The sequence below is a fragment of the Ahaetulla prasina genome, chromosome 3, assembly GCF_028640845.1.
Source record: "Ahaetulla prasina isolate Xishuangbanna chromosome 3, ASM2864084v1, whole genome shotgun sequence".
Taxonomy (NCBI): domain Eukaryota; kingdom Metazoa; phylum Chordata; class Lepidosauria; order Squamata; family Colubridae; genus Ahaetulla; species Ahaetulla prasina.
The window spans coordinates 220,595,658-220,622,863 of NC_080541.1; the positions used below are offsets into that span (position 1 = coordinate 220,595,658).

General features: G+C 45.3%; 1 protein-coding gene across 2 annotated transcripts in view; it reads left to right on the forward strand.

The window, feature by feature from the left end:
- The window catches only part of SLC17A9 (solute carrier family 17 member 9), a 56,309-nt gene extending 39,373 nt beyond the window's left edge, over window positions 1-16,936 (forward strand). Inside the window, exons 8-13 of one of the 2 annotated variants that reach the window (XM_058178134.1) lie at window positions 7,413-7,500; window positions 8,200-8,234; window positions 9,713-9,828; window positions 11,576-11,631; window positions 12,393-12,422; window positions 16,471-16,936. In XM_058178134.1, the coding sequence (XP_058034117.1) occupies window positions 7,413-7,500; window positions 8,200-8,234; window positions 9,713-9,828; window positions 11,576-11,631; window positions 12,393-12,422; window positions 16,471-16,634 (489 nt within the window). In that variant the 3' untranslated portion in view covers window positions 16,635-16,936. Of the gene's footprint in view, window positions 1-7,412; window positions 7,501-8,199; window positions 8,235-9,712; window positions 9,829-11,575; window positions 11,632-12,392; window positions 12,423-13,765; window positions 13,796-16,470 lie in introns of both variants that reach the window. The other variant, XM_058178136.1, reaches the window with a different exon arrangement.
- The last annotated feature ends 10,270 nt before the right edge of the window (window positions 16,937-27,206 follow it).

Below are 27,206 nucleotides of genomic sequence, written 5' to 3' on the forward strand. Positions count from 1 at the left end.
ACAAACCTTTCCTCCTCCCTTCTCTACTTTCTTCTACTTTCTTCATCCTTCCTCTCCTTCGCTTTTCTACATCCTCTCCTCCTTCCCTACTCTTCTCTTCCACCCTTTCTAACCCTCTCTCTTTCCCCTTTCTTCTTCCTCTCCTTTCCCCCTTTTCTACCTCTCTCTTTCCTACCTACTTTCTTCCTTCACTCACTCCTCTCCCTTTCCATTCCCTTCTGAAATGGCAGCTGAGCAGCCCCGCTTTCATTTCAAATTATTTCTATTTCTTAATTACATATCTTCAATCATTCCTTTACATTGATCCTTCATCTCCCCCCCTCTCCCCCCTTCCCCTCCCTCCCCCCTCCCACCCCCCGAGACTTCCCAGAACAAAGTACAGGGTATAAAATTAACAATCATAAATTAAAATACAACATAATTCAAATCCGGTTTAGCTCTGCCTGGTAAGGCCTGTTATTAAGAACACAAAGCCTGCAATTACTGCAGGTTCGAGCCCGGCCCAAGGTTGACTCAGCCTTCCATCCTTTATAAGGTAGGTAAAATGAGGACCCAGATTGTTGGGGGGGCAATAAGTTGACTTTGTAAATATATACAAATAGAATGAGACTATTGCCCTATACATTGTAAGCCGCCCTGAGTCTTCGGAGAAGGGCGGGGTATAAATGTAAACAAAAAAAAAAAAAAATCAAAAAATCCATAGTCACTCCTCTCTCTAAGACCTTAACTCCCCTTCCAGAAACAAAAAAGTACATTCTTCTTCCAGTCCATTATATATCAGTCCATTCCACTCCTAAAATCTTCAAACTCTTCCAATTAAATTAGTATTTCCAGTTCATCAATAAAATACATAGTTTTTAATATCCAATCTTCATCAATTAACACCAAATATATATCAATCCATTCCACTCCTGAAGTCTTCAGAATCTTATAGTTTTTAATATCCAATCTTCATCGATCAAGACCAAAACGATATTTCATCTTCCTCGGAGGTCCAGGTCCAACCCCCTGCTCAAACAGGAGACCCTAAACCAGTGATGATGATGATAATAATAATAATAATAATAATAATAATAATAATAATAATAATAATAATAATAATAATAATAATAATAATAATAATAATATTTTAATTTTTATACCGCCCTTCTCCCGAAGGACTCAGGGCGGTTAACAGCCAGATAAAATACAGTACAATACAATACACTAAAATCAATTTAAAAAACTTATTCTATATGGCCAATAATTTAAATTATAAAATACATAATATAAAACCCCATTTAAAATCCAATTTAAAAAAACCATTTTATGCCAGTCCTGCTCGGAAGAATAAATAGGTCTTCAGCTTGCGGCTGTCCGGAGGTCCGGAAGTTGACGAAGTCCTGGGGGGAGCTCATTCCAGAGGGTAGGTGCCCCCACAGAGAAGGCTCTCCCCCTGGGGGTCGCCAGCCGACATTGTTTGGCTGACGGCACCCGGATGGCTAACCTTTTTGCCATTGCGTGCCAGGATGGGGGTGGGAAGGTTTGCGCGCGCACATGCCCACACCCATAATTCTATGTGCCCTGCCCTGCGCATGTGCACACAACCCCCCCCCCCCCCGTTCCTGGCACATGATGGCCTGGTAGGCCCGTTTTTCTTTCTCACCTGGCTCCAGATCCTCCCTATGCATATGGGGAGGGCGAAAACAGCCTTCCCCACCCCCTTGGAGGCCCTCCGGAGGCCGAAAATGGCCCGTTTCCCATTTTCCGGTTAGACACGAAGTGATGTTTTTTGCTGTCCCCAGCCTCCAGAGCCCCTCTAGGAGTCTCTGAAGGTTGGGGACAGCAAAAAAGTCACTTCCTGTCCAACCGGAAGTTGAGAAAGGGCTGTTTTGGGCCTCCAGAGGGCCTGGGGAAGGCCCTCCCTAGATGCATAGAGGGGGTCTGGAGCCAGGTGAGAAAGAAAAACGGGCCTTCCCCATCCACCACAGGCCCTCCGGAGGCAGGAAACAGTGTGTTTCCCTACTTCTGGTGGGCCCAGAAGGCCCGAATATCAGCTGACTGGTGTGCGCATGCGCACCGGAGCTGTCGTGTCCCACTCCCACTCCGACAAACGAGTCAAGGAAGTCCATAACGAACTTGGCAACGAAGCCTTTGCAGCTTGCCAAGTTCCTTCGAGGTTTATCAGGACAGGCAGGAGTCCAAGTTGTGACTTCAGCGATAGGGTCCGGTATCAGCAAACTAGATAAGACTTTGCTTGACTCAAGATTGGAATGCCAAAAGCAGGTCCTTTATATAGGCTGTGAGGTGTGGCTCCATGACTCAGCATTTATCCAGGCCTGCCCCACCCTTCCTTCTGCTGGTGTCGCCTCTCAGGTCTCCGGAAGCGAGGGTCCACCCAAACTGAATTGTCTTCAGCTGGATCTGCTGTCAGCGTCTGGGAAAGGGAGGGGTCAGAGGGAGTAGGCCCGGGTAATTCCAGCACCTGGCTGGCTTCCTGCTCTGAAGGCTGAGCCAAAGGAACACACGCTGTATGAGTGAGGTTTATCGGGCTTGTCCTTTCACTCCTGGAATCCTCTCCAGGCATGGGGCCAGGGCCGAGGGCTGGAGGCATGACAGGCCGTTCATCTTCATTATCAGACTCGGAGTCTGATAAAAGGCCCGGTTGGAGACGGGAGGGGCCCGGCTGAGGAGAGGAGGGAGGACGAGTCACAACAGGAGCTGAGCTGGCATGCCCACTGATATGGCTACGCGTGCCACCTGTGGCACACGTGCCATAGGTTCGCCATCACAGCCCTATACCATTTCAGATGTCAGCGTTCCAGAAAAACCCCTATTCCAAGTAAAAACTCAGAAGCAAGCATCTTAAGTTCCATCTTAAGTTCCATGAGCTGAAAACGCACCTATTTATTCAAGCGGGACTGGATTGAAATTTTATTGGGGTATTTATGTTTTAAGATTTTAAATGGTTTTAAAATTTCGGCCACATTATAATATTTCTTTTTAACTTCTTTTTAATGTTTATATATTGAATTTTTACTTGGCTGTACACCGCCCTGAGTCCTCCGGGAGAAGGGCGGTATAAAAATCGAAATAAATAAATAAATAAAAATAAATAAATAAATTTACTAGGATAGATAAACTGGCAAATCTGGGAAAACCCGAATCTGAGAGGTTCGGGTATTCCCTCAGTAAATCAAAACCCCCAAAACCATCCCTTCACTCCTCAATTGATCACATACTCCAATCGCCATCCATCCCATCTCGAGACAGCACTCCGACCACTCCTTCTCCAGATGCAGGATCGGCCTGACCTTGACCGACAGGAAGAATGCTATTACATCTAAAAACAACCCCTCTACTAAATCTCCTCCTCCTACTTTCCCACACATGAGAAAGTGGCAGCACGGAAGCTTCCGGCCTAGTATGGCTTCCAAAGCTGACATCAGACAGGTGGCTGTCCAGTCTCTTCTTAAAGACCTCCAGGGATGAAGCGCCCACAACTTCTGAAGGCAAGCCATCCCACTGGTTAATTGTCCTCACTGTTAGGAAGTTTCTCCTTAGCTCCAGGTTGCTCGGCCTCGGCGACTCTATCTGTAGTTTGCTTACCATGTTGCAACTGGATGAGTTCTAATTTTATTGGTACCTTTTCTTAGGTGGAAAATAGGTCAGGATCAGAGGTGGGTTTCAGCAGGTTCTGACCAGTTCTGGAGAACCGGTAGCGGAAATTTTGAGTAGTTCGCAGAACCGGTAAATACCATCTCTGGCTGGCCCTGCCCCATCTATTCTCTGCCTCCCAAGTCCCAGCTGATCGGGAGGAAATGGGGATTTTGCAGTAACCTTCTCCTGGATTGGGGAGGGAATGGAGATTTTACAATATCCTTTCCCTGCCACACCCACCAAGCCATGCCCACAAAACCGGTAATAAATTTTTTTTGAATCCCACCACTGGAATTTAGGATTATGATGAAAAATGGAGGAGGGGGAAGAGGATGGGTTAGATATCAATTTGTCCTGATTCTTTCCTGGATGGCCCCAAGCCTCATCGCCAGGATTCCTCCTGATCCCAGACTGCAGATCGGAATTTGGACAGCCGACAACTCACTGTGGGAAAACTCCCCACGAGACAATTCAAGAAATAGAAAAGTTAAATTAATTTCAGCAGGACCGTGGCCAATAGTAATAAAATAAAAAGAGTCAACCCAGACATATAAGAGTTACAATAATTCCGACAAATAATAAAAGTAACTGAACAAAAGGATGAATTGAATTGAATTGTCCCGCAGTGAGCTGGCTGCGGCAAGTTGGCCATGGCGAATTGGCCGCAGTAAGTTGTCCTAGACCAGGGGTGTCATACACAGGACCTGCGGGTTGGATATCGCCCGCAATGTGGTCGGATCGGCCCATGGGGCCATCCTGGAAAATGTAAGGGGCTGGCCCAAATCGTTTTGGCCCAGTCTACCCAATACTAAGAGGAAACATTGGAGGGCCGTTTTTGCCCTCCCTAAGCTCCTAGAAAGGCTCTGGAGCCTGGGGAGAGAGAAAAATGGGCCTTCCCCACCACTCCGAGGCCTTCCGGAAACAGCCTGTTTCCCTACTTCTGGTGGACCCAGAAGGCCCGAAAATCAGCTGAGCTGAGCTCACATGCCCACATGCCCATGCATGCCATAGGTTCACCATCACAGGTCGGATAGGGGCCAGAATAGCTCAGGCTGTAAGGAGCCTGTTATTAGAACACAATAGCCTGCAATTACTGCAGGTTCAAGCCCAGCCCAAGGTTGACTCAGCCTTCCATCCTTTATAAGGTAGGTAAAATGAGGACCCAGATTGTTGGGGGGGGGGCAATAAGTTGACTTTGTAAATATACAAATAGAATGAGACTATTGCCTTATACACTGTAAGCCGCCCTGAGTCTTCGGAGAAGGGCGAGATATAAATGTAAATAAAAAAAACAACAACAGGTGTAGGGTCTCCTGCTTGGCCGGGGATTGGACTAAATGACCTACAAGGTCCCTTCCAACTCTGTTATTCTGCTAAAAAAAAAAAATCTCCGAGAAAATCTCGATGCCTTTTGGAAAAGCATCTTGTGTTCACAGTTGCCTTCCTTTTTATGGCACCCTGGGTGCTCCTAGGAAATCAAATAGGCATAAATGTCAGTGGTGAAAACCAGACAAATTGTTGTCAGGAGTTTGCCTCCACTTTGCATCTACTTAAGGCTAGTCAAGCATGAAGACAGTGGCTGTAAATTGAAATTTACAATTTGACAGCAAGCCTTGCTGTGGTAGACTAGCACCCCCTAGTGGTCAGACCTGCAAATGACAAAATAATCCTTTTTTTTTTTTTTTTGGGTCCTACAGTATGAACGTGTGCGCATTGTGTCACTTTCCAGCAACTCAGGTTCTTCTAGATTAGAATAATTATTTTTGGTGCTCCTGGTCAAAAAAGCTATCACATTTTCCCCCTCTGTCACTGATTTGTGCATGCATTTTAATTATGTCATTTAAAAGTCCTTGACTCGCCAACAGTTCAGTTAGTGACCGTTCAAAGTTACAAGGGCACTGATAAAAGTAACTTATGACCATTTTTCACACAACCGTTGCAGCACACTTGGCAACTAACTCATATTTATGAGGGTTGCAATGTCCCTGGGTCATCATGCGATCCTCCTTTTGCGACCTTCGGACAAGCAAAAAGTCCGAAGGGGGAATCCATGTTCGCTTAACGAACTGCAAACAAATGGATCATCAAATAAATCAACCCAGAGTTCATATTTGAGGCACAAATGACCGAAGTCAAATTGTCCTACCGCTACTTTGAACCAGGGGTGAAATCTAGCAGGTTTTGACAGGTTCTGGAGAACCGGTAGCAGAAATTTTGAGCAGTTCGTGGGAACCGGCAAATACCACCTTCTGGCTGGCCCCAGAGCGGGGTGGGAATGGAGACTTTGCAATATCCTTCCCCTAAGATTGGGGAGGGAATGGGGATTTTGCAGGATCCTTTCCCTGCCACGCCCACCAAGCCACACCACACCCACCAAGCCACGCCCACAGAACTGACAATAAAAAAATTTGGATTTCACCACTGCTTTGGACACATTTTGTGAAGACCCAACTCTCTGTAGAAGGTTCTGATGCTGAGAAAGGTAGAAGAGAAGAAAAGAGGACAACCAACTGCAAAGTGAATGGACTCCGTTAGAGGGGTGATGAGTGCACCATTAGACGACCTTAACTAGGTTAGGCGTAGGCGGTCATGAAGAAAATCCATGATCCGTAGGAATGGGAAATGATTTGATGCTACTTTGTCAACTGAGTTGATGTTGTGTCTCGCCCACTTTCACCGCAGCCGGGGCCTTCTTATCTGCTTCTGAACGCTGAGGAATGTCCTAGTATACCTCCAGCCCCCAGCTCTGGCTCCATGCCCAGACAGGCTGAGGAGGAAGAAGTACCTCCAGCCCCCAGCTCTGGCTCCATGCCCAGACAGGCTGAGGAGGAAGAAGTACCTCCAGCCCCCAGCTCTGGCTCCATGCCCAGGCAAACGGAGCAACTAGACCCCTCCCCCTCCCCCACAGCATGTGAGCCTGAGGAAGGTCAATTGCCAACAGCTGCAGACTGGAGTGACCCTCGCTTCAGAAGAATTGATAGATGGCGGCGACAGAAGGAAGGGAGGGGCAGGCCTGGATAAGTGCTGAGTCATGGAGCCACACCCCATGGCCTATATAAAGGATCTGCTTTCTGGCATTCTCTGAGTCAGGCAAAGTCTAACATATCTTGCTGAAGTCACTTTCTGGTCTCCTGCCTGCCTTGAAAACTTTGCTAGGACTTTGGCAGAGCTGCAGAGGCACACCTGATTCGGATTTCCCTGACCCGGTCGTCAGTGGAGGAGTGGGACACGACAGTTGATGCTTTAAATGAGGGGTTTCCAACCCTGGCAACATTTTCAAGATTTGTGGACTTCAACCCCCAGAATTGGGAATTGAAATCCACAAGTCTTAAAGTTGCCGTGGTTGGACATCCCTGCTGTAAACCTTTATAGCTGGCCCTCAGTAGTGGTGGGATTCAAATAATTTAACAACCAGTTCTCTGCCCTAATCAATGGCTGGGTGGGCGTGGCCATGGTGGGCGTGACCAGGTGTGTGTGACAGGCAGGGTGGGCGTGGCCTCCTGCACTACCCTGGGAGCAAAAACGGGCCGCAGAGGAGACGCTCCCCCCCCCACTCTGTTTTGGACCTAGGAGGCCACCCTGCACTTACCTGAAAGCCAAAATGGGGCACGTGGGGACTCCTAGAAGGGGAGGGGAGGGGAAGGGGAGGGGCCAGCCAGCAATTTAACTACCGGTTTGTCCGAACCGGCTGAATCCCACCGCTGGACCTTAATGATTCTTTTCTTAGCATGGAAACTCTACAGATACTTATTTCTGCGGTATCTTTTTTCCAGGGTTGGATTTTTAATGTAATTCCTTGGCTGGTGGCAATTCCAACCAGTTTGTTTGCTGGATTCCTCTCCGATCAATGTATCAGTCAAGGTATTTTATTCTTTGTTCCTTTAATTCTGAGTTGTCCATTCACAACACGACAGTGAAATGCTGTCACTGTTCCGGGTTGGGAAACAGTAGAGTTGATCTGCAGTGGTTTAAGGTTTCTCTCCTTAATACGGTATTTACTTCTTGGGCACTTCATACTTCGAAGTGTGCCAAGTGTTGCTTCTAACTGGGGTGAGGAAGTAGGGGTAGGATATGACGAAAGGCAGACAATTATACATGGTTTTTAATTTTGCAACACTTCCAATGCAGTTCCATACCGATACCTGAAAATACTCAGGTCTTATATATCTGACCCCTCTCAAGAGCTCTTTAAAGCAACCATATCTTCAGTTAGAGATTGACGGCTCTGATTCTTGCATTATCTGCCCGAATTGTATTCCTTATTGTTTTTAAATCATCTGTGACAAAATCTATTTATGTGGTCGCTAAGAATCAACCCTGACGTAACGGCACGTGATCAATCAATTGGTTTTTTTCAAAAATGGAAAAGAAATACTCCTGATTAAAGTTTTCAACCCAACTTTAAAAGTGTGTGCTTTATTAAAAAAAAAAAAATTAAAATGCCTGTTTCAATATTGTGTGGTGGATTTTTAACCAAAATAACTGGCAAATTCCCCCCCCCCCCAGCAATGGCAAATAGATCTGTCCTGATCAACTGATTGTTTGTCTTTCTGCTTTCAGGGTGCAAACCCATCACCGCTCGCAAGTTTATGCAGGTAAGGGGAGAAAAATATTCCAATATTGTTACAGAGAAAGAACGAAAAGCGATATATTTATGGCTGCCAATGATAGGGATGCAACAGAAATCTGGGCTCAATTGTGGTTGTAAATTCAGGTCTACCTGTATTGTAATCTCCTCTGGATAATACTTGCTGGATGTTCTGACTCAGCCTTCGCAGAAGCAAGAAACAGACTCCTGGTCACGAAAAAAACCCTCTTTATTTACCTCTTGGGATAATTGCGAGGCTGTGAGCTCCCATCCGAAAGGCTGCAAATTAAGTTCTGGCAAGCGGTCTTTGTGGCACGAAACACAATGAGACAAATCTTCAGAAATACAAACTGTTGTCTCCTATGACAACCACTCCCCTTTCCTTCTTTCCTTCTCCCAACCAGGGAAGGGCCATTCAGCATCCACATGTGCTTTGCTTGCCGAATCAACTCCTTGTCCTCTGTTGCTCACCTCTCCTAACAGCTCTGCACATAGGTGCATCTGGAACAGGCCCCAGCTGTTCTTTCTCCTCACTCACGTCAGCCTCCAAAGGCAGCTGCTTTTTCAGTGGCTGGGAAATGTCAGACAGCCCTGACTCTATCTCTGCGTCCGACGCAGAGCATCCATCAGAGTCTTCCCAAGATTCCAGATCTGGCCCAAGTTCCTCCCCAACTTGCTCCCCAAGTTGCTCCCCTTGAAGAGCACCCGGAGGCTCCAGTTAGTCCAGAATGCGGCCGCGCGGGTGATAGAGGGAGCACCGCGTTGCTCCCATATAACACCCATCCTGCGCGGCCTACACTGGCTGCCGGTAGCCTTCCGGGTGCAATTCAAGGTTCTGGTTACCATCTTTAAAGCGCTCCATGGCTTAGGACCGGGATATCTACGAGACCGCCTTCTGCCGCCGATAGCCTCCCAACGACCTGTGCGCTCCCACAGAGCGGGCCTCCTCCGGGTGCCGTTGACCAAGCAATGTAGGTTGGCGACCCCCAGGGGGAGGGCCTTCTCTTTGGCAGCACCGGCCCTGTGGAACGAGCTTCCTCCAGGGTTACGGCAATTCTCTGACCTCCGGACCTTCAGGCGTGAACTGAAGACTTTATTATTTCAGCGAGCTGGACTAGCCTAAGAATAAAATATTTTTAGTTAATTTTAATGGGTTTTAACCGTTTTTCACCGTTTTAGTGATTTGGCTATTATAATATTTTGTTTTAATTGGGTTTTAAATTGCTTATTTATTATTGTTGTATTTTTAATATGCCTGTGAACCGCCCTGAGTCCTACGGGAGATGGTGCGGTATAAAAGTATAAAAATAAATAAAATAAATAAATAAAATATTTATCTTATGTTCAATTTAAGCTTACTCCAGTTCCAGAGGTGTGCTTAGAATCAGACATGAGTGAAACAGCGTATAAGCTTAGGGGAAATGCGTACTGTAAATAATAAAACAATACATTAAACCAAATTTCTGTCTTTTGATTTCCTTCGAGGTCATCGGCTCTGGGGTATCCAGTATTTTTGCCTTGGGGATAGGTTACTCCACCAGCTTTTGCCAAGCAGTGGCCTTCGCCTCAGCCAGCATTGGACTACAAACTTTCAACCACAGGTAAGCACCACAACTTCTAAGTAAGTAAAGTTTAGATGCATGAAGCAGGAATTTAGGGCTCTAAGTTTTTGTCCTACCAAGGGACAGGCAACCAGGCCTCTGAATTTCAGCAAACACTGGACAACTGGTGACTTGTTGGATCATCATTTTAGAGATATAACCTTACCTAAACCGAAGATCTTTCTGATCTTGAGCGGGCAAAAAAACCTTGGCAGCAGGAGCGAGCTCCGACTTCCTGCTTCCCCGTTGTGCTTCTTTGTGGAAAGCCAACAGGGTGTGTCACAAATCACAACCACATGACCACAGCTGCATTGGCTACAATTTTCTTAATACAACTGGCCTGCGTGACACAAAGGCAACACAGCCAGAGAACCGATATGAGTCCCTCTATTATCACCAACTGTGCCCACAATGTCCCTTTCAATTCTCCGGCCTGGAGAGAGCTCTTCCACCAACCTGTAATAGTCTTTGGCTGGCCATACTTCAGTCCCAAACGTTGTAAGCAGAAAACAAAAAATCCAAAGGCAAGACAAGGTAATTAATCCGGCAGGGCAAGCAAAATAAGGAATTCCACAAGTAAAGTAGCACGGCAGTAAATCAAGCCCGTTGGGAGGATGCTAGGATTCAGATAAACACCAGATAAACTCAGTGTTTGTTCCTGACAAACGCCCCTCCCATTTGCCTTTCCTTTTAAACCCCAGCAGCAGCTGTGCCTTGTAAAGAGAATCTGGTCCCTTTCCTCCCTCGTAAGCCACACAACCCACGTTGCTGTCTTCTCCATTCTTCCCCGCGCTGCCTAGGATGAGGACGGGGTAGGCCTTGGTCTTCATCTGAACCCCCTCTCCCTTGTTCTACCTCTCCCCTGCTCTGCCCAGCCTGACTTTGCACTTCCCCAGTTTCTTCCACAGCCAACGGATCCAGTCTCTCACTCTCTGTCAGCTGTTCCTCTTCCCGTTCAGATTCAGACTCCGACAGGGGCAGGACATGGTCTGAAGATCTTTGAAAATCCCAAGGGACCAATGGATCCTAGTTTTTGGATCCTTTAAGCTAGCCCATTTGAGATACTTTGATTCAAAAATTGTTGCCCTATCATGCACCATTACACCCAGGGGTGAAATGCTACCAGTTCTGACCGGTTCAGGAGAACCTGTAGTAAAAAATGCTACCGGCTCGGGCGAACTGGTATTTCCAACGATCAGCTGGGCGACGATCAGCTGTGATGCGTGATTTATATTAGCTAGAATCGTCGGATTTCCTGCTTTCCAGCTAATCCAAATTGCGTGGCACAGCGGATTCCACCCCCCCATCACTCTTCTACTTACCTTTGCAGACCTGGAAGGCTTCAAAATATTCCTTATTTAGCGCTACATGGGTGCGGCTCAGGTGTGCAGGCGCACACAAAGCGCACGCTTGGTAGCAGACTCACAGAACCGGTAGCAAACTTCACTGCTGATTTCACCCAATTGAAGGTGACAAACAGACAAACAGAAAAGAGGGGTTTTAGTAGTATAGATTATCAGCGATGGCCTAGGGAATATCAAAAGGTCTCAGGGCTATTTGTATCCTTACAGCTGGAGATTAATCTTTCTTTGAGTTAAGGAAAGCTACTTCCTGCTACAAAGATACTCAACCCATAGGCCTACAAACGCAATAATCAAAATTTTTAACTCATTTCAAATGCTTCCAATTTAACTGCTAATTGAGTTTTGGTTGTAAGTCATCTTTATTTTTATTTTTTTTTCTACAGTGGCATCTCAGTCAATATTCAAGATCTGGCTCCTTCATGTGCTGGTTTATTGTTTGGTGAGAAAAGAAATATTTCTATTATAAGATATATATCAAGCCAAGCAGGGAATTCCTGATAACTTTACGGTTGTGTCCATATAGTTTTCCTGGTAACAATTATGGAACTTCTGGAGGCAAGTTGTTCTGCTGGTTAATCTCTCTCTCTCTCTCTATCCTATCTCTGATTATCTATCTTTTTTTTTTTATTATTATTTGCATTTATATCCCGCCCTTCTCCGAAGACTCAGGGCGGCTTACACTATGTCAAGCAATAGTCTTCATCCATTTGTATATTATATACAAAGTCAACTTATCTATCTATCCATCCATCCATCCATCCATCTATCCATCCATCATTATCTATCTATCATTAACTATCTCTATCTATAGAGACAGGTACCATAAAAAGGCAACTGTGAAAACAAGATGCTTTTAATCAATCCAAGAAGACCTTGAATATCTTCTAGCCCAACCCTCTGCTCAAGCAGGAGATTCTATAGCATTTCAGACAAATGGCTGTCCAGTCTCTTCTTTAAAAACCCCAGTGATGAAGCACCCACAACATCTGAAGGCAACTTCTGTTCCACTGATTAATTGTCCTCACTGTTAGTAAGTTTCTAACTAAGAAACTTACTTAAGCCTTAATTCCAGGTTGCTTCTCTCCTTGGTTAGTTTCCATCTGTTGCTTCTTGTCCTGCCCTCTGGTGAGATATTAGACTGGAAGGACATCAAATACTTTTTGAATTTACACCTCACCTTCTTTCTTTATCTTTCTTCAGGTGTGGCAAACACAGGTGGAGCTTTACTAGGTAGGTTATTCTGGTGTTTCAAACAATCCATCATTCCCTTAATTGCTTCTCAGCTATACCTGTATCCCCAGGACCAACTGGTTGGACTATGGAATTAGATTTCAGTCCACAGCTAGGAAATAACAAACGGGCTACTAAGGGGGATTTTATTTTATTTTTGCCTAATGTGTATGTATATTAACCCATAGGGTATGTCAGCAATATTATTATTAAACCCCTTTAATATTTTTTTACTTCCCCCTTTTATTGGCTGTACATCCCATTATTAGTATGCTGGCAGGGAAATTCTGGGAGTTGAAGTCCACAGGTCTTAAAATGGCCAAGATTGGGAAGCCTTGTTCTAGAACAGGGGTCTCCAACCTTGGCAACTTTAAGCCTGGAGGACTTCAACTCCCAAAGCTGACTGGGGAACTCTGGGAATTGAAGTCCTCCAGGCTTAAAGTTGCCAAGGTTGGGGACCCCTTATTCTGTCCCCCTCAGCCCCAGAAGACACACGAGCTGACTGTATTTGCCAGCAATTTATTCTTGCTACAGATATCAGCTCTGGCAACGAACCTGCGATTGCCTGCCAAGTCCTCCTTATCTCTGCAATGCTACTGCGGTCTGTTGCTAAAGCAACCCAGAGTTCAGAAGTAAACAGAAGTCCGAAAAGCCAATTCCTGAGTCTCGCAATAAAGCAACCAAGTTTCCAAAAGTCAGTTTCTGTCCGTCACGCAGCCCAAAGGCAGCTCCACCAACTTTTATTTTATTTTATTTTATTTTATTTTATTTTTTTATCTGCATTTATATCCAGCCCTTCCCCGAAGACTCAGGGCGGCTTACACTATGTTAAGCAATAGTCTTCATCCATTTGTATATTATATACAAAGTCAACTTATCTATCTATCCATCCATCCATCCATCCATCTATCCATCCATCATTATCTATCTATCATTAACTATCTCTATCTATAGAGACAGGTACCATAAAAAGGCAACTGTGAAAACAAGATGCTTTTAATCAATCCAAGAAGACCTTGAATATCTTCTAGCCCAACCCTCTGCTCAAGCAGGAGATTCTATAGCATTTCAGACAAATGGCTGTCCAGTCTCTTCTTTAAAAACCCCAGTGATGAAGCACCCACAACATCTGAAGGCAACTTCTGTTCCACTGATTAATTGTCCTCACTGTTAGTAAGTTTCTAACTAAGAAACTTACTTAAGCCTTAATTCCAGGTTGCTTCTCTCCTTGGTTAGTTTCCATCTGTTGCTTCTTGTCCTGCCCTCTGGTGAGATATTAGACTGGAAGGACATCAAATACTTTTTGAATTTACACCTCACCTTCTTTCTTTATCTTTCTTCAGGTGTGGCAAACACAGGTGGAGCTTTACTAGGTAGGTTATTCTGGTGTTTCAAACAATCCATCATTCCCTTAATTGCTTCTCAGCTATACCTGTATCCCCAGGACCAACTGGTTGGACTATGGAATTAGATTTCAGTCCACAGCTAGGAAATAACAAACGGGCTACTAAGGGGGATTTTATTTTATTTTTGCCTAATGTGTATGTATATTAACCCATAGGGTATGTCAGCAATATTATTATTAAACCCCTTTAATATTTTTTTACTTCCCCCTTTTATTGGCTGTACATCCCATTATTAGTATGCTGGCAGGGAAATTCTGGGAGTTGAAGTCCACAGGTCTTAAAATGGCCAAGATTGGGAAGCCTTGTTCTAGAACAGGGGTCTCCAACCTTGGCAACTTTAAGCCTGGAGGACTTCAACTCCCCAAAGCTGACTGGGGAACTCTGGGAATTGAAGTCCTCAGGCTTAAAGTTGCCAAGGTTGGGGACCCCTTATTCTGTCCCCCCCTCAGCCCCCCCCCCCAGAAGACACACGAGCTGACTGTATTTGCCAGCAATTTATTCTTGCTACAGATATCAGCTCTGGCAACGAACCTGCGATTGCCTGCCAAGTCCTCCTTATCTCTGCAATGCTACTGCGGTCTGTTGCTAAAGCAACCCAGAGTTCAGAAGTAAACAGAAGTCCGAAAAGCCAATTCCTGAGTCTCGCAATAAAGCAACCGAAGTTTCCAAAAGTCAGTTTCTGTCCGTCACGCAGCCCAAAGGCAGCTCCACCAACTTTTATTTATTTTTTATTTTTTATTTATTTGCATTTATATCCCGTCCTTCTCTGAAGACTCAGGGCGGCTTACACTATGTTAAGCAATAGACTTCATCCATTTGTATATTATATACAAAGTCAACTTTATTGCCCCCAACAATCTGGGTCCTCGTTTTACCTACCTTATAAAGGATGAAAGGCTGAGTCAACCTTGGGCCTGGTGGGACTTGAACCTGCAGTAATTGCAGGCAGCTGCTGTTAATAACAGACTGTCTTAGCAGTCTGAGCCACCAGAGGCCCTTATACCCTGTGGGGTGTGGCTCCGTGACTCAGCACTCCCTGGACCGGCCCCTTCCTTTCTTTTGCTGCACACGCTTCATTCGGCATCGCTGCCTTGCACCTAGCCACGATTGATCCTCCTCAGCTGGCTCTTGGGGCGTTGCCAGGGGGAAGGAGGGGTCAGGGGAAAGAGGCTGTGTCAGCTCCTCCTCCTCCACCTGGCCTACCTCTGGAATCTGGCGCGGAGCCAGAGAGGAAGTTTCTGCAGAGGGAAGCCCTGTCGTTTCTGCAGAGGGAAGCCCTGTCGGCTCTTCCCCCTCACTCTCCGAGTCACTCTCTGCCAGGAAGCCCGGCTCGGGGCCCGCAGACACAACACCCCTGTTCTGAAGATAACCAACTCCCCCAAACTTTTATCAGCTGTAATCAGCACCCTGAATTGTACCCAGAAACAAACCACAAACCATCCTCCAACTCTCGTGGTACTGCTGTGATGATGAGACAATGTTAGACTTCTCGTGTTAATGAAGGGGTGTCAAACTCAAGGCCCGGGGGCTGGATCCGGCCCCGTGGGGTGCTTAAATCTGGCCCGTGTGGCTGCCCTGGAAACAATGAAGGACTGGCCCATGGTGCTTCTGCCAGTGAAAAGAGAGCTCATGAGGGACATGAAAACGAGCTCAGTTTTCGCTGGCAGAGGGTTGCAGGAGGCCACTGCAGCCAAAAATGGAGCTTCGGAGCCCGTTTTCGCGGGCTTTTCACTTGGGCCACCACAGGCGCCCCCGACACGAGTGATGCCGAGCTGGCCGCACCCACCCTGGCCATGGCCCCCCACGCCCCGCTGAGGTCAAACCCAACCCTGATGTGTCCCTCAATGAAATCGAGTTTGACACCCCTGCATTAATGGGTGAGCAATTATATTCTGCACTGGTGGCCATTTCTGAGTAGTCTCCAAGGGGAGCCCCAGGTGGAGCGAGTTGTAGTAATCTAGACGTTGGTTGTCAACGAAATAGCCCGAAGTTAGAATTTCTGGCTTGAAACAACACTGTTAAAAGAGAGAGAGAGAGAGGGAGGGGTGGGGGGAGTGGGGGAGAGAGAGAGAGAGAGAGAGAGAGCGCACCAGGGGTGAAATGCTCCCAGTTCGCACCAGATTGCCCGATCCGGTAGCGATGGTGGTGGGTGGTTTGGAGAACCAGTAGCAAAAATCCCTCCCCCCCCCATACCCAGCTGAGCTGCGTGGTCATCAGAGGTTTGGGTTTTTTTAACTTTTAAAAGCATTTTTTTCTTCGGCTGAAAAAATGCTTTTAAAAGTAAAAAATAAAGCCTCTGATGGTCGCGTGGCTCAGCTGGGATCATCAGAGGCTTTTAAAAGCATTTTTTTTACAACCTCTTTGGCTGAAGAGGTTGTAAAAATGCTTTTAAAACCCTCTGATGATCAGGCAACTCAGCTGGGATCGCCAGAGGAGCCTTTTAAAAGCGTTTTTTCCAGAACTTCTTTGGCCAAAGAGGTTGTAGAAAAAATGCTTTTAAATGTAAAAAAAAAAAATTGACCACGCCCACCCAGTCACATTACCCATCACCACCAAGCCACGCCCACAGAACCAGTAATAACAAATTTTACATTTCACCCTTGGACAGCACACTCACTTTTGTGTTTTCTCTCTGCGCCCAGGTGTGATTTGCGTGTACCTAGCTGGACACCTCATCGAAAACACAGGCTCCTGGGTCTCTGTTTTCAATCTCGTGGCCGCCGTGAATGCCCTTGGACTTTCCACGTTCCTCATCTTTGGAAAAGCTCACAGGATGGACCTGGATCCAGCCTACACCGATTTATAAACACCTCCGCAGACTTGGAGGGGAGCCTCAAGATTTCAGAATGGAGAAAACGAACAGGAGAATTCCAGGAAAAAACATACTAGCTTTGGAAGGATGAAATTCCATGCGTTAACCAGTTAGCTCCAGATTTAATAGCCCTCTGCTAATCTTCTCCTCCCAGACAATTGGTGTACAGTACATTTCACCTCTCTGGTTAGGTGCTATTCCTCCATTATCCCAAAGGGAGTTCTCCCCACCGCTACATATTGGTGTTCTAGCCCAGGGGTCTCCAACCTTGGCAACTTTAAGACTTGCGGACTTCAACTCCCAGAGTTCCTCAGCCAGCAAAGCTGGCTGAGGAATTCTGGGAGTTGAAGTCCGCAAGTCTTAAAGTTGTCACGGTTGGAGACCCCTGTTCTAGCCAACATTAGACCCATGTTGGCTGTTCTAGTTGGGAATTATAGAAATCCAATATATCTGGGTCCATATAGACCAGAGTCCATTGTGTGAGATGACCTTAGGATCAGTTTAAATATGCTGACTCTGGCTGCAGTGTCTTTTGTAGCAAAAATGTTATTATATCGTGGCACACGCTCCCAAAATATGCAACCAGGAGGTAGAGCTTGCTCCTGGTTATTTTCCTGCGTGAGAGGAAATGCAAGGATTCACCCATACCCCCTCCCACCACAAACACACACACACACACACAATTATTTTTTCCAACATTCATGATGATCCCCTGGACTACCGCAAAAACGTATAGAATTCGAACGTATGTTTGAATCCTCTTTTGGGAAGTTTTGAGGTCGTCATTGTGAGTGTTCTACAGACAAACACACACAAAAATCCCAGGCTTAGTGTGAGCTGCTTGTTCTATAATTTAAAAACCCCCTGGATGGTGGGTTTTCTTCCTTTTGTTTTCTTTGGATGCGTAGGTAGAACTCACAATAGTTTAGCTCTGCTTCTCAAGTGATGTATACATGTCAAAGCTCTGCTTGTAGAATCCTCACGCAATGAACAAAAGGAATTCATCAGATTTCCACTGAGGTCAGCAAAGTCCCCTGCTCCCCTTGAGCCTCCTCCTGCAAAATCTTGCAAACCCATGAATTATTGGCATATCGTTCTAGTTGTACCTACGTAGAGGTGAGAACACCCATACCCGTAATACAATTAGGAACACATAAGTACACCTGTACGATAATGATGGACCAGTTCTCTTAAAAAACAATGGGGTGGAGGACTGGTCAATTACCAACAATATATAACCCATCAGTTTTTCATAACCTGAAGTCCTTCAGATGTTTTAAATTACGACTCTTGTCACCCCCAGTGGCCAAGCCCATTGTCAACAATGGTGGCCCTAGATCAGCAGGTCTGAAAGACCTTGTCTCAGAAACAACAACAACAACAACCTGATGGAGAGTGAGTGAGCAGATTCTGCAAAGTCCTACAGTTGTAGGACTGCAATCCATATCTTATCCAATAAGGCAGCTCCTTGTTCTCGTCTTCCTCTGACATCATGAGCGAGACAGAAGCAGCTATCTTGGGTTTCCTCCTGGGAAGTCTAATAGATCTGAACATCATGAAAAGTCCAGCGAATGTCCCGCCAGAGTGGTCCTTCTGATTGCTGTAAGAACAATTTCATCCAGGTTCAAAGTTCGTATGAAAGAGAAGGTTGTTAGAAATCAAAGAGACGAGAACTTTGGATTTGTGAGTTGCATCTCCAAGTCAACCTTCTGCAACCCAACTTGGTCTATTAGATTTGAAGTATGGGCAGATGTTATCCGATACATCTACAAAAGCTTCTTTAGCTTAAGATTTTTCATTCTTACAGGATTTCTGGTTTCTTATCGGTGCTTATATTAGTTCAGGATGAAAAATTAGCGGGGTGTTAAAAATGCAACCCTCTTGTGTTTTATCAATTGTTGGAATAAGAGAAACCAAGTTTACAGATATTTGGAAGCTAGGTTCAATGAGCTTTTCAGTTTTCTAAACAGCAAGAGATTCTATTGCAGTGTTGGCACCCAGTGCGCATGTGCACGCCGGGAAGATAATCTTCCGGTTTCCGGTATGCGCATGCACAGTGGCCACCTGGTTTTCTGGTTTCTGGCACGATGCGCGTGTGAAAACCAGCTGGCCAGCGCGCATGCGTGCACTGGAAACCAGAAGATCATCTTTCCGGCGTGCGCATACACACCGGGGAGCTGCTTTTCTGGTTTCTGGCCTTCCTGAGCGTGTGAAGACCAGCTGGCCGGCACGCCGAAACCCGGAAGAGCGACGGGCGATAGTTCACGTGCCCTGAAAGATGGCTCTGCGTGCCACTTCCGGCATGCTTGCCATAGGTTTGCCATCACTGTTCTGTTGTAATGTCAAAAGAACCTTGCGTCTTCCAGACATATTGCCAGGAAGGTCATATTGATCTCTCTGTACTTGAAGGCTAAAAATGGCATCTACATATTTGGTTCCAAAACATCTTGTTCTATTTGCTGGTTCGTGATTTCAACGCCGTTCTGTGTTTCTCCATCTGACTCTAACGGCAGTGGTCAGTGATGTTGCAGTCGGTGGGAAAAAAATGTGACTTGACAAAGAGTTAAGTTGTATGATCTGTTTATAAAAGAGGAAAGATATCTTGGATCCAGTGTCTTTTTAATCCCGAAGAGTATTTTCATCATTGAACTATTTGTACAGTTCATTCACTGGGCGGCCGATGGTCCTGTAGTTATCACCAGACTACATTTCCCAGCATCCCTCGCCACGTGGGCTAAAGCTGCTTAGAACACAGGCCTCCCACTCCTGCCTCAGTTGCGCCCTTTGCAGCTATTGAATAATTACCTCATTTAAGCCCCTTTTTTAGCATCCCCTGTGGACGCATGGATTTTTTTTTTGGTTTGTTTTACATTTATATCCCGCCCTTCTCCGAAGACTCAGGGCGGCTTACAGTGTATAAGGCAATAGTCTCATTCTATTTGTATAATTTTTTTTACAAAGTCAATTTATTGCCCCCCCAACAATCTGGGTCCTCATTTTACCTATCTTATAAAGGATGGAAGGCTGAGTCAACCTTGGGCCGGGCTTGAACCTGCAGTAATTGCAGGCTACTGTGTTCTAATAACAGGCTCTTAACAGCCAGAGCTATCCCGGCTATTTATCTATTATAAATAGCCAGAGCTATTTATCTCATGAAAATGGGAGATTTCATTGCCAGGACATGGAATATCTTTTGGTTTTTTGCCAAATTTCATTTGCCCAAACAGTGGAGACGAATCCAACCAAAGCCAAATGTTCTTTTAATAAAAAGTTGAGGTGTTTTTTCCCCCCATCAAACGTGAAATATTGTGGCTTGTAATTATACTGTTCCTATTTACTGGAGTCTTATTTCAGAGAACATAGAACACAAAATAATAGAGCTGGAAGGGGGCCTCAGAGGTCTTCTAGTCCAACCCCCTTCTTGAGCAGGAGCCCCTGTATCATTTCAGACAAATGTTTGTCCAGTCTCTTTTTTTTAACAAGATTATTAATAAAGCATTATTATAATTAATTATTTATTAATAAATTAATATCAATGCATTAATTTATTGTTAGGTTATTATTAATAAATGATTAATAAATAATAATTATGAGGAAACTTTTATTAATAAGCTGCTAAACAGCTAAACGCAACAGATCTTTCTGGGTTCTATTTTGCTCAAAGAATGGAAGAATCTGGGTTGAAAATGGGGCTCAGGAGGACAGCTTCCGACTGATTGATTGATTGATGTTTAGGTGTCCCATGGGAAGATATGAAGAAAGAGAAACAACCCATTTGCTGATTTCAGACAGAATTATATCTGGGTGTCGGTGGTCAGTTACAATGCATCTAAGTGGAAATGAGCAAAAAGCAAATCTTGTTTGCAAATGCCAGCAGAGGGAGCTGTAAGATGCGAATTGTCCGAAGATCCTTCTCTTTATGCTTGAAAAGGCTGCTTAAAAGCAGCCGCTGACGAAATTCAGGGTCATTCTCGCTTCTTCAATTTTAAACCCTACTCAGATTTGCAAAGGTTCTTCCTTTGTAATATTTCATGTGGGTTCTGTTAACGCTGCTGTGAGTAGAGCTCCTTGGGTTAATTTGATGTTTGTCCTGGATAGGTTGGGTTGTTGTGGATTTTGTTAAAAGCGAAGATTTGCAAACATTCATCAGTTCCCAGGTATAAATATAAAAATTCTACGGATCAGCTGAACTATCTTTTCATAGATTTGAGCCCAACTATTAGCAGTCAAGGCGACTTTAGCCATGCTTTCTTTTTAAACTCAGAAAAAGAAAATTAAGCTCTTATTTTGAATTTTGGTTCCATCTTATCTCCTTTGGGTCCCTTTCCTTTGTTGTTATTTTTTCTTTCTCTTTTCTTTCTTATTATTTTTCATTCCTGTTCTGATCTGGGATCACAGCAATAAATGAATGGACGATCACACTTGATACCCATCTGTTTTGGCTAGGGGCAGGGGTGATGGTAGCAGTGATGGGGATGCTGCCGGTTTAACAACTGGTTCGGGTGATCACGCGCGATTGCACGTGCACAGTTTTGCAAATACTAACCTTCTGTGTTACTACTTGGGAGTAACACAGCTGAGGTGCAGCAATCCACTCTGTGGCGCCAATCAGCTGAGAACATAAAGGTAAGTAAAATTCACGGGTGAGCGGGCGGGCCAACCTGATCATTGGAGCAAACCGGTTCGCTCCCAGCTGATCGTCAGAACTACTGGTTTGCCCGAACCGGTCTAAACCGGTAGAATCTACCCCCCCCCCCGATGATAGTAATATGCTTGTTCATTTTTGGAGCATGTAGTGACCAAAGTTACACAGACTGCCTCCTCCCCCCCCAAAATGTATTTACAACCTGAGGAGAAGGAATGGCAAAATGTGGGGTGGAGTTAAAAGAGGGTTCAGCCTAGAATCCCTACATAGCCACAAGTGAAAGTCCGTAGGGATTCTAGGTTGATCTTTCTTTTAACTCCACCCCCAAGTTCTACGGCTTCTTCTCCTATTGGCTTTGAAGCGCCAATGGCTGCTTCTTCCTGTGGTCATGTGATTGCATTTTCTTTTATGTACACTGAGAGCCTATGCACCAAGACAAATTCCTTGTGTGTCCAATCACACTTGGCCAATAAAAAAATCCTATTCTATTCTATTCTATTCTATTCTATTCTATTCTATTCTATTCTATTCTATTCTATTCTATTCTATTCTATTCTATTCTATTCTATTCTATTTTGGGCCCTTGGCAACCAGCCTGCATTTATGCCATTTGCCATGTCATGTGGTTAAAAAGCTAAAGGTTCCGCTCGCACATATGTGCTAGTCGTTCCCAATTCTAGGGAGCGGTGCTCATCTCCATTTCAAAGCTGATGAGCCAGTACTGTCTGAAGACATGTCTGTGGTCATGTGGCCGGCAGGACTAAACGCCAAAGGCGCACAGAACGCTGTTACCTTCCTGCCAAAGGTGGTCCCTATTTTTCTACTTGCATTCTTTACGTGCTTTCGAACTGCTAGGTTTGGCAGAAGCTGGAACAAGTAACGGGAGCTCATCCCGTTACGCGGCACTAGGGATTCGAACCGCTGAACTGCCGACTTTTCAATCGGCAAGCTCAGCATCTTAGCCACTGAGCCACCGCGTCACTGTGTCATGTGGTTACAGGACCACAATTTACAACTTTTATTTTGCCAGATACTGGCATTTACTTTCGGTTTCTGGTAAAACCGTCTATTGGCTAAAATCGATTCGCTTAATGACTGCTGCTTTCACTTAATGACCTGTATTTGCTAGGCAACCACAGCGTTCGCTTATCAACCATTGCAAATAAGGTCATAAATCGGGTGCAGTCACATGGTGACCCACTTAACAACTGGCACAATTTATGACCATAATTCCAGGCTCAATTATGGTTGTAAATCAAGGACTAGCTGCAGATGAGATATAACACACCCTCCACCAATAGTCCATATTGTTAGGACTGAAACTGTCTGTACTTGCCCTCTTCTAGTTGATTTTGACAATCCGAACTTTCCATAAACATTGTCCCTTTTTGCTAATTGATTTACTTTGTCTTACATGATTATGATTTTTAATAGACTTGCTGGACTCGCTTAAATTTTAAATTATCAAATTGATTTTATGGGTTTTAAATTTTTTGTAAATTTTAGAGGCTAATATTTTATCTATAAGTAGCCATATCAAATAGGTTTTTTAAGGGTTGTTTTTAGTTTTGTATTGTTGTTTTCTTTCTGTATTTTATTCTTGGCTGTACACCGCCCTGAGTCCTTCGGGAGAAGGGCGGTCTATAAATAAAAATATTCTATTCTATTCTATTCTAATATTCTAATATTATGTTTTGTTCTTAGCTGCCCAGGTTTGTTTTGAATTGAATTGGATTATAAATGCTGTCAAATCCTCCTCCTCCTGTTTTCTTCCTTCTTCTTTCTGCAATTTGGAAAAATTAAAATATGTGCAATGGGATATGTAAAAGAGAGAAAGAAAGAGACGGAAGGAGGGAGTGAGGATGAAAGGAAGGAAGGAAGGAAGAAAAGAAAGAAAGAAGGAAGGAAAGAAAGAAAGGAAGGAAGGAAGGAAGAAAAGAAAGAAAGAAAGAAGAAAGGAAGGAAAGAAAGGAAGGAAGGAAGGAAGGAAGGAAGAAAAGAAAGAAAGAAAGAAGGAAGGAAGGAAAGGAAGGAAGGAAGAAAAAAAGGAAGAAAGGAAGAAAGGAAGGGAGGGAGGGTGGGAGGAAGGATAATAAAAAGAAAAAAGAAAAGGAGAAAGAAAGACAGAAAGACAGAAAGAAAAGGAAATAGGCAAGGAGGGAGGAAGGATGATAAAGAGAAAGAAGAAAGAAAGAAGGAAGGAGAAAAAGAAAAAAAAAGAAATGAAGGAAGGAAAAGTAATATCATCATTTATTTATTTATCATTAGCATTACCAGTACCTTAAAAGCATTAATATTTCAATTCACAGTGCTCTAAACATGCATAATTTGGGTCGTTTAAGAACAGAGACGGTGGTTCCTTCCTTCAGTTATTTCAAGGACAAATTGTCTTCAGCTTCTTCCCCTAAATACACACAAGTATAAACATTTCTATGCAGACACATCTTGTGCTATTTTAAGGATGCGCAGATGAGTTAACAAGGGTCGCCTTCAGGGATACCTGTCCAAGACCGTTAAGACAGGATGTTTCACTTGAACACGGCCAATTTACTATCACTAGAGCTTTGCCTGTTGATCAGAGGTTCCAAGAATTTCTTTTAACTGAAAGGTTTTGTGGTCTGGAAAATTTGAACACCCCTCCCCCACAGTGTTAAGACACCAAGATGATATAGAAACAGTCTTAGTATTAACATCTATATATAATAATCTATATATATATATAAGCCAAATCCACTCACTCATCACGAAACCTCCAGCACTGTAAAGCGTACAAACTTGAAATTTGGCATGTACGTTCCTCTTGGCTTCTAGGAGCTTGCTAAGAGAAGATTTTTCGAAATGACCATCAGATCATTAGTATTTCTTATACAGTAATTAAGACGCCCTGATGCTAAGGAGGAGACGTTCTATTCCCCCTCCCCACTGAAAAGAACTCTGTTCCAACTGCCGGTTCCCTCACATTCCGTTACCTCCATTCAAACTTGCAGACGTTCCACTCCTTCACTCAGGGGTGATCTGGTGCTCCTTACAGTACCAAACGTCGGTACCTCACCAAAATGTCTACGCCTTCCACCTATGAAACTGTTTCTGAACTCAAGTGGGGCAGGAGAGATATTCCCTTATGAGTTTCAATCACCGACCACCACTGAGCCAACAGATTGTGAACTGAATTTCTCCTGCGTAGTGTCCCAGCCCCAACTCACTTCTTACACTGACCTCCTCAGTTTAGACGAATCTGTTCCTTCTACTGTAAGACCAGTTAAAGGGAAAGGACTGTCTTTCTGCTGCCCGGAAGTACAACAGATGCTTCCAAATGACGTCTTTTGGAATCCAAGAAGTGAAGGAGGGAAATTTTATGCCAACATTCAAAGTGCAGAGGCAGGTCTACCATAGGATAGGGACTATCATGGCGGGGCCTCAGCAGCAGCCTTCATTTCTCCAGATATACTTTGTTGGTGATGACGATGACAATGAGAGTCTGTCAAGACCATGGGGATGCTACAATGGTCATTAGTAGTGAAGCACGGGTATTCAGCTAGTACAGGGGTCTGCAACCTTGAACACTCAAAGAGCCATTTTGTTGTGGCTCCAGCCCCTGAATCTGGCCCCATGCCCGAAAGTGACTTGGAGCCGGGCCTGCTGCCAGAAAGTGACTTGGAGCTGGGCCTGCTGCCAGAAAGTGTGTCAGGCCTGGAAACCATACTAGACTTTAGGGTTCCAGACGCTGCCACATTTTTTCCCTGAGGGGAAGAAGGGGGGTTGAGGGGTATGGTAACATTCTTCAAGCGGTCAAGGTCGGATGGTGTTCACATCTGCAGGAGGAGTGGCGAGAAGATATTCGAATGAACTGGGAGAACATGTGACCATGTGACCAGCAAAGGTGGTAGGGGGGTGGGACTCTTGGGGTTTGTATAACTGGGAAAAGAATCCGGAAGTTCAGTTTTGGAATTTCACTCATCGTGTGCCAATTTCCTCATGCTAGTAAAGAACTCTGAAAGACAATGGCTTCTGAGTTTTTTTTATGCAGAAGAGGTTTTTCTGGAACCTTGACATTATTCCAAAACTCTTAACTTTCTTTTGCTTAATGGTACCCTCTCCTCCGCTCAGAGAGGGCCCGTTAGGGCGGTGCTGGGCCCCAGCCTCCGCAACCTCCACAGCGGTGCAAAGACCCAGCGAAGATGGAAGAGCAGCAAGCTGAAAGCGTGGAAGTAGAACAGAGGTTGGAATCTGAGGACTTAGTCGAAATCACCTACTTCCCATCGGAAGATATGACTCAAAAACCCGAAGTGGTAGAGCCTGCTTGTCAGCTTGGTGCACGGCCCAAAGACTCCGATTCATGGGTAAGCTGTCATTCGGGAGAAAACATTTCCCCGGGGCAGAATGGAGAGCCCCCTCCCTCTTCTCAACCTCAATGGAGGACAGTAAAACCCGGAGAATCGGGAGAGTCACTGGATTGGGACCTGAGAAACCCCCTGAAATCCCAGTCCCTATTAGACCTCCCGGAAACTTTTGAGCGTTTGGAAGTGAGGCCTCGTATAAGCTCAGCTCACCCACCTCGAGAACCTTTAGCTCAGCCTAAATTCACCTTCCCTCCCACCAGAGAGGGAGAAATTACTGAAGCTCGAAGCCGTTCCGATGAACGCAGGAGAACCTCCCTTCCCTCCTTCAGACAACAGGGAGTTCAGGCAGCGTCTGGAACCCTAAAGTCTAGTATGGTTTCCAGGCCTGACAAAGTGACTTGGACAGTGAGGGGGAAGGGCCGTCAGGACTTCCCTGGATCAGCTCCAGGAGCCAGAAGCACGCCAGGCGAAAGAGATAACAAGGCCTCCTTCCCCTGACTCTTTCCCCGCCAGGCCATGCCTGCAGTCCCAGCTGACAGCAATCAGGCATGGTTGAATCCTAGGTTTCGTAGGCAGGAGAGAAAGGAACAACAGAAGCAGGGGAGGGGCAGGCCTAGGAAGTGCTGAGTCATGGAGCCACACCCCACAGGATATGAAAGGCAGCAAGAGCTGGTGTGTCTCTTTGTATCAGGCAAATCCACTGATTGACTAGAGCTGAAGGTTGTGACTCACCAGCGTCTTGGCAACTAACGAGGGCTCTTGGCAGATGCTGGCTCTTTTGCTGCCAGAGCTGATAAGAGCCAGCTAATTAAGCCATCATTCGGACAGAGGCAAGGAGGACAGAACACATTTGGACCCGTTTCCCACAAAAAAGAAAACACTGGGAGCCACAAAACCTGGGTGGGCGTGACCAACTCCACGTCACTCACTTTCACCAGTCACATGACGCCCCCTAGCCACGCCTACCCAGCCGCTCATTAGGGCAGAGAACCAGTTGTTAAAAACCATTGGGAACCACAAAAATCCTTTTGACATTTCCCTCTCCCTCCCTCCCTCCCTCCCTCCCTCTCTCTCTATATCTCTGTCTCTGCCCTGGCCGCTTCTCCATCCACCGCCGTCACTCTTACCTTCTCAGGCCAGGCAAGGAGTGACTAGGAAGGGAGGGAGGGCGAGGGGTGGGTGCCAGCCAGTGATGGGATCACCCGACAGGGAGCCACAGCAGAGGCCCCAAAGAGCCGCATGCGGCTCCAGAGCCACAGGTTGCTGACACCCGAGTAGTACATAATAATTGAGAGCCAGTTTCATCTAATAGTCAAGGTACCAGGCTAGAAAGTGGGAGATCGTGATCCCACTTTAGGTATGAAAGCCAGCTGGTTGACTTTGGGCCGATCACGAGGCGACAGTGAATTCTAGTCCCGCCTTAAGCATGAAAGCTGACTGGGTGACTTTGGGCCTGTCACTCTCTCACTCAGCCCACCTCACAGGGTTGTTGTGGGGAAAACAGGAGAAGGAAAATCTGTTGGATATGTTTGCCGCCTCGAGTTATTTGTAAAAACAATAAAGGCAGGATACATATAAACA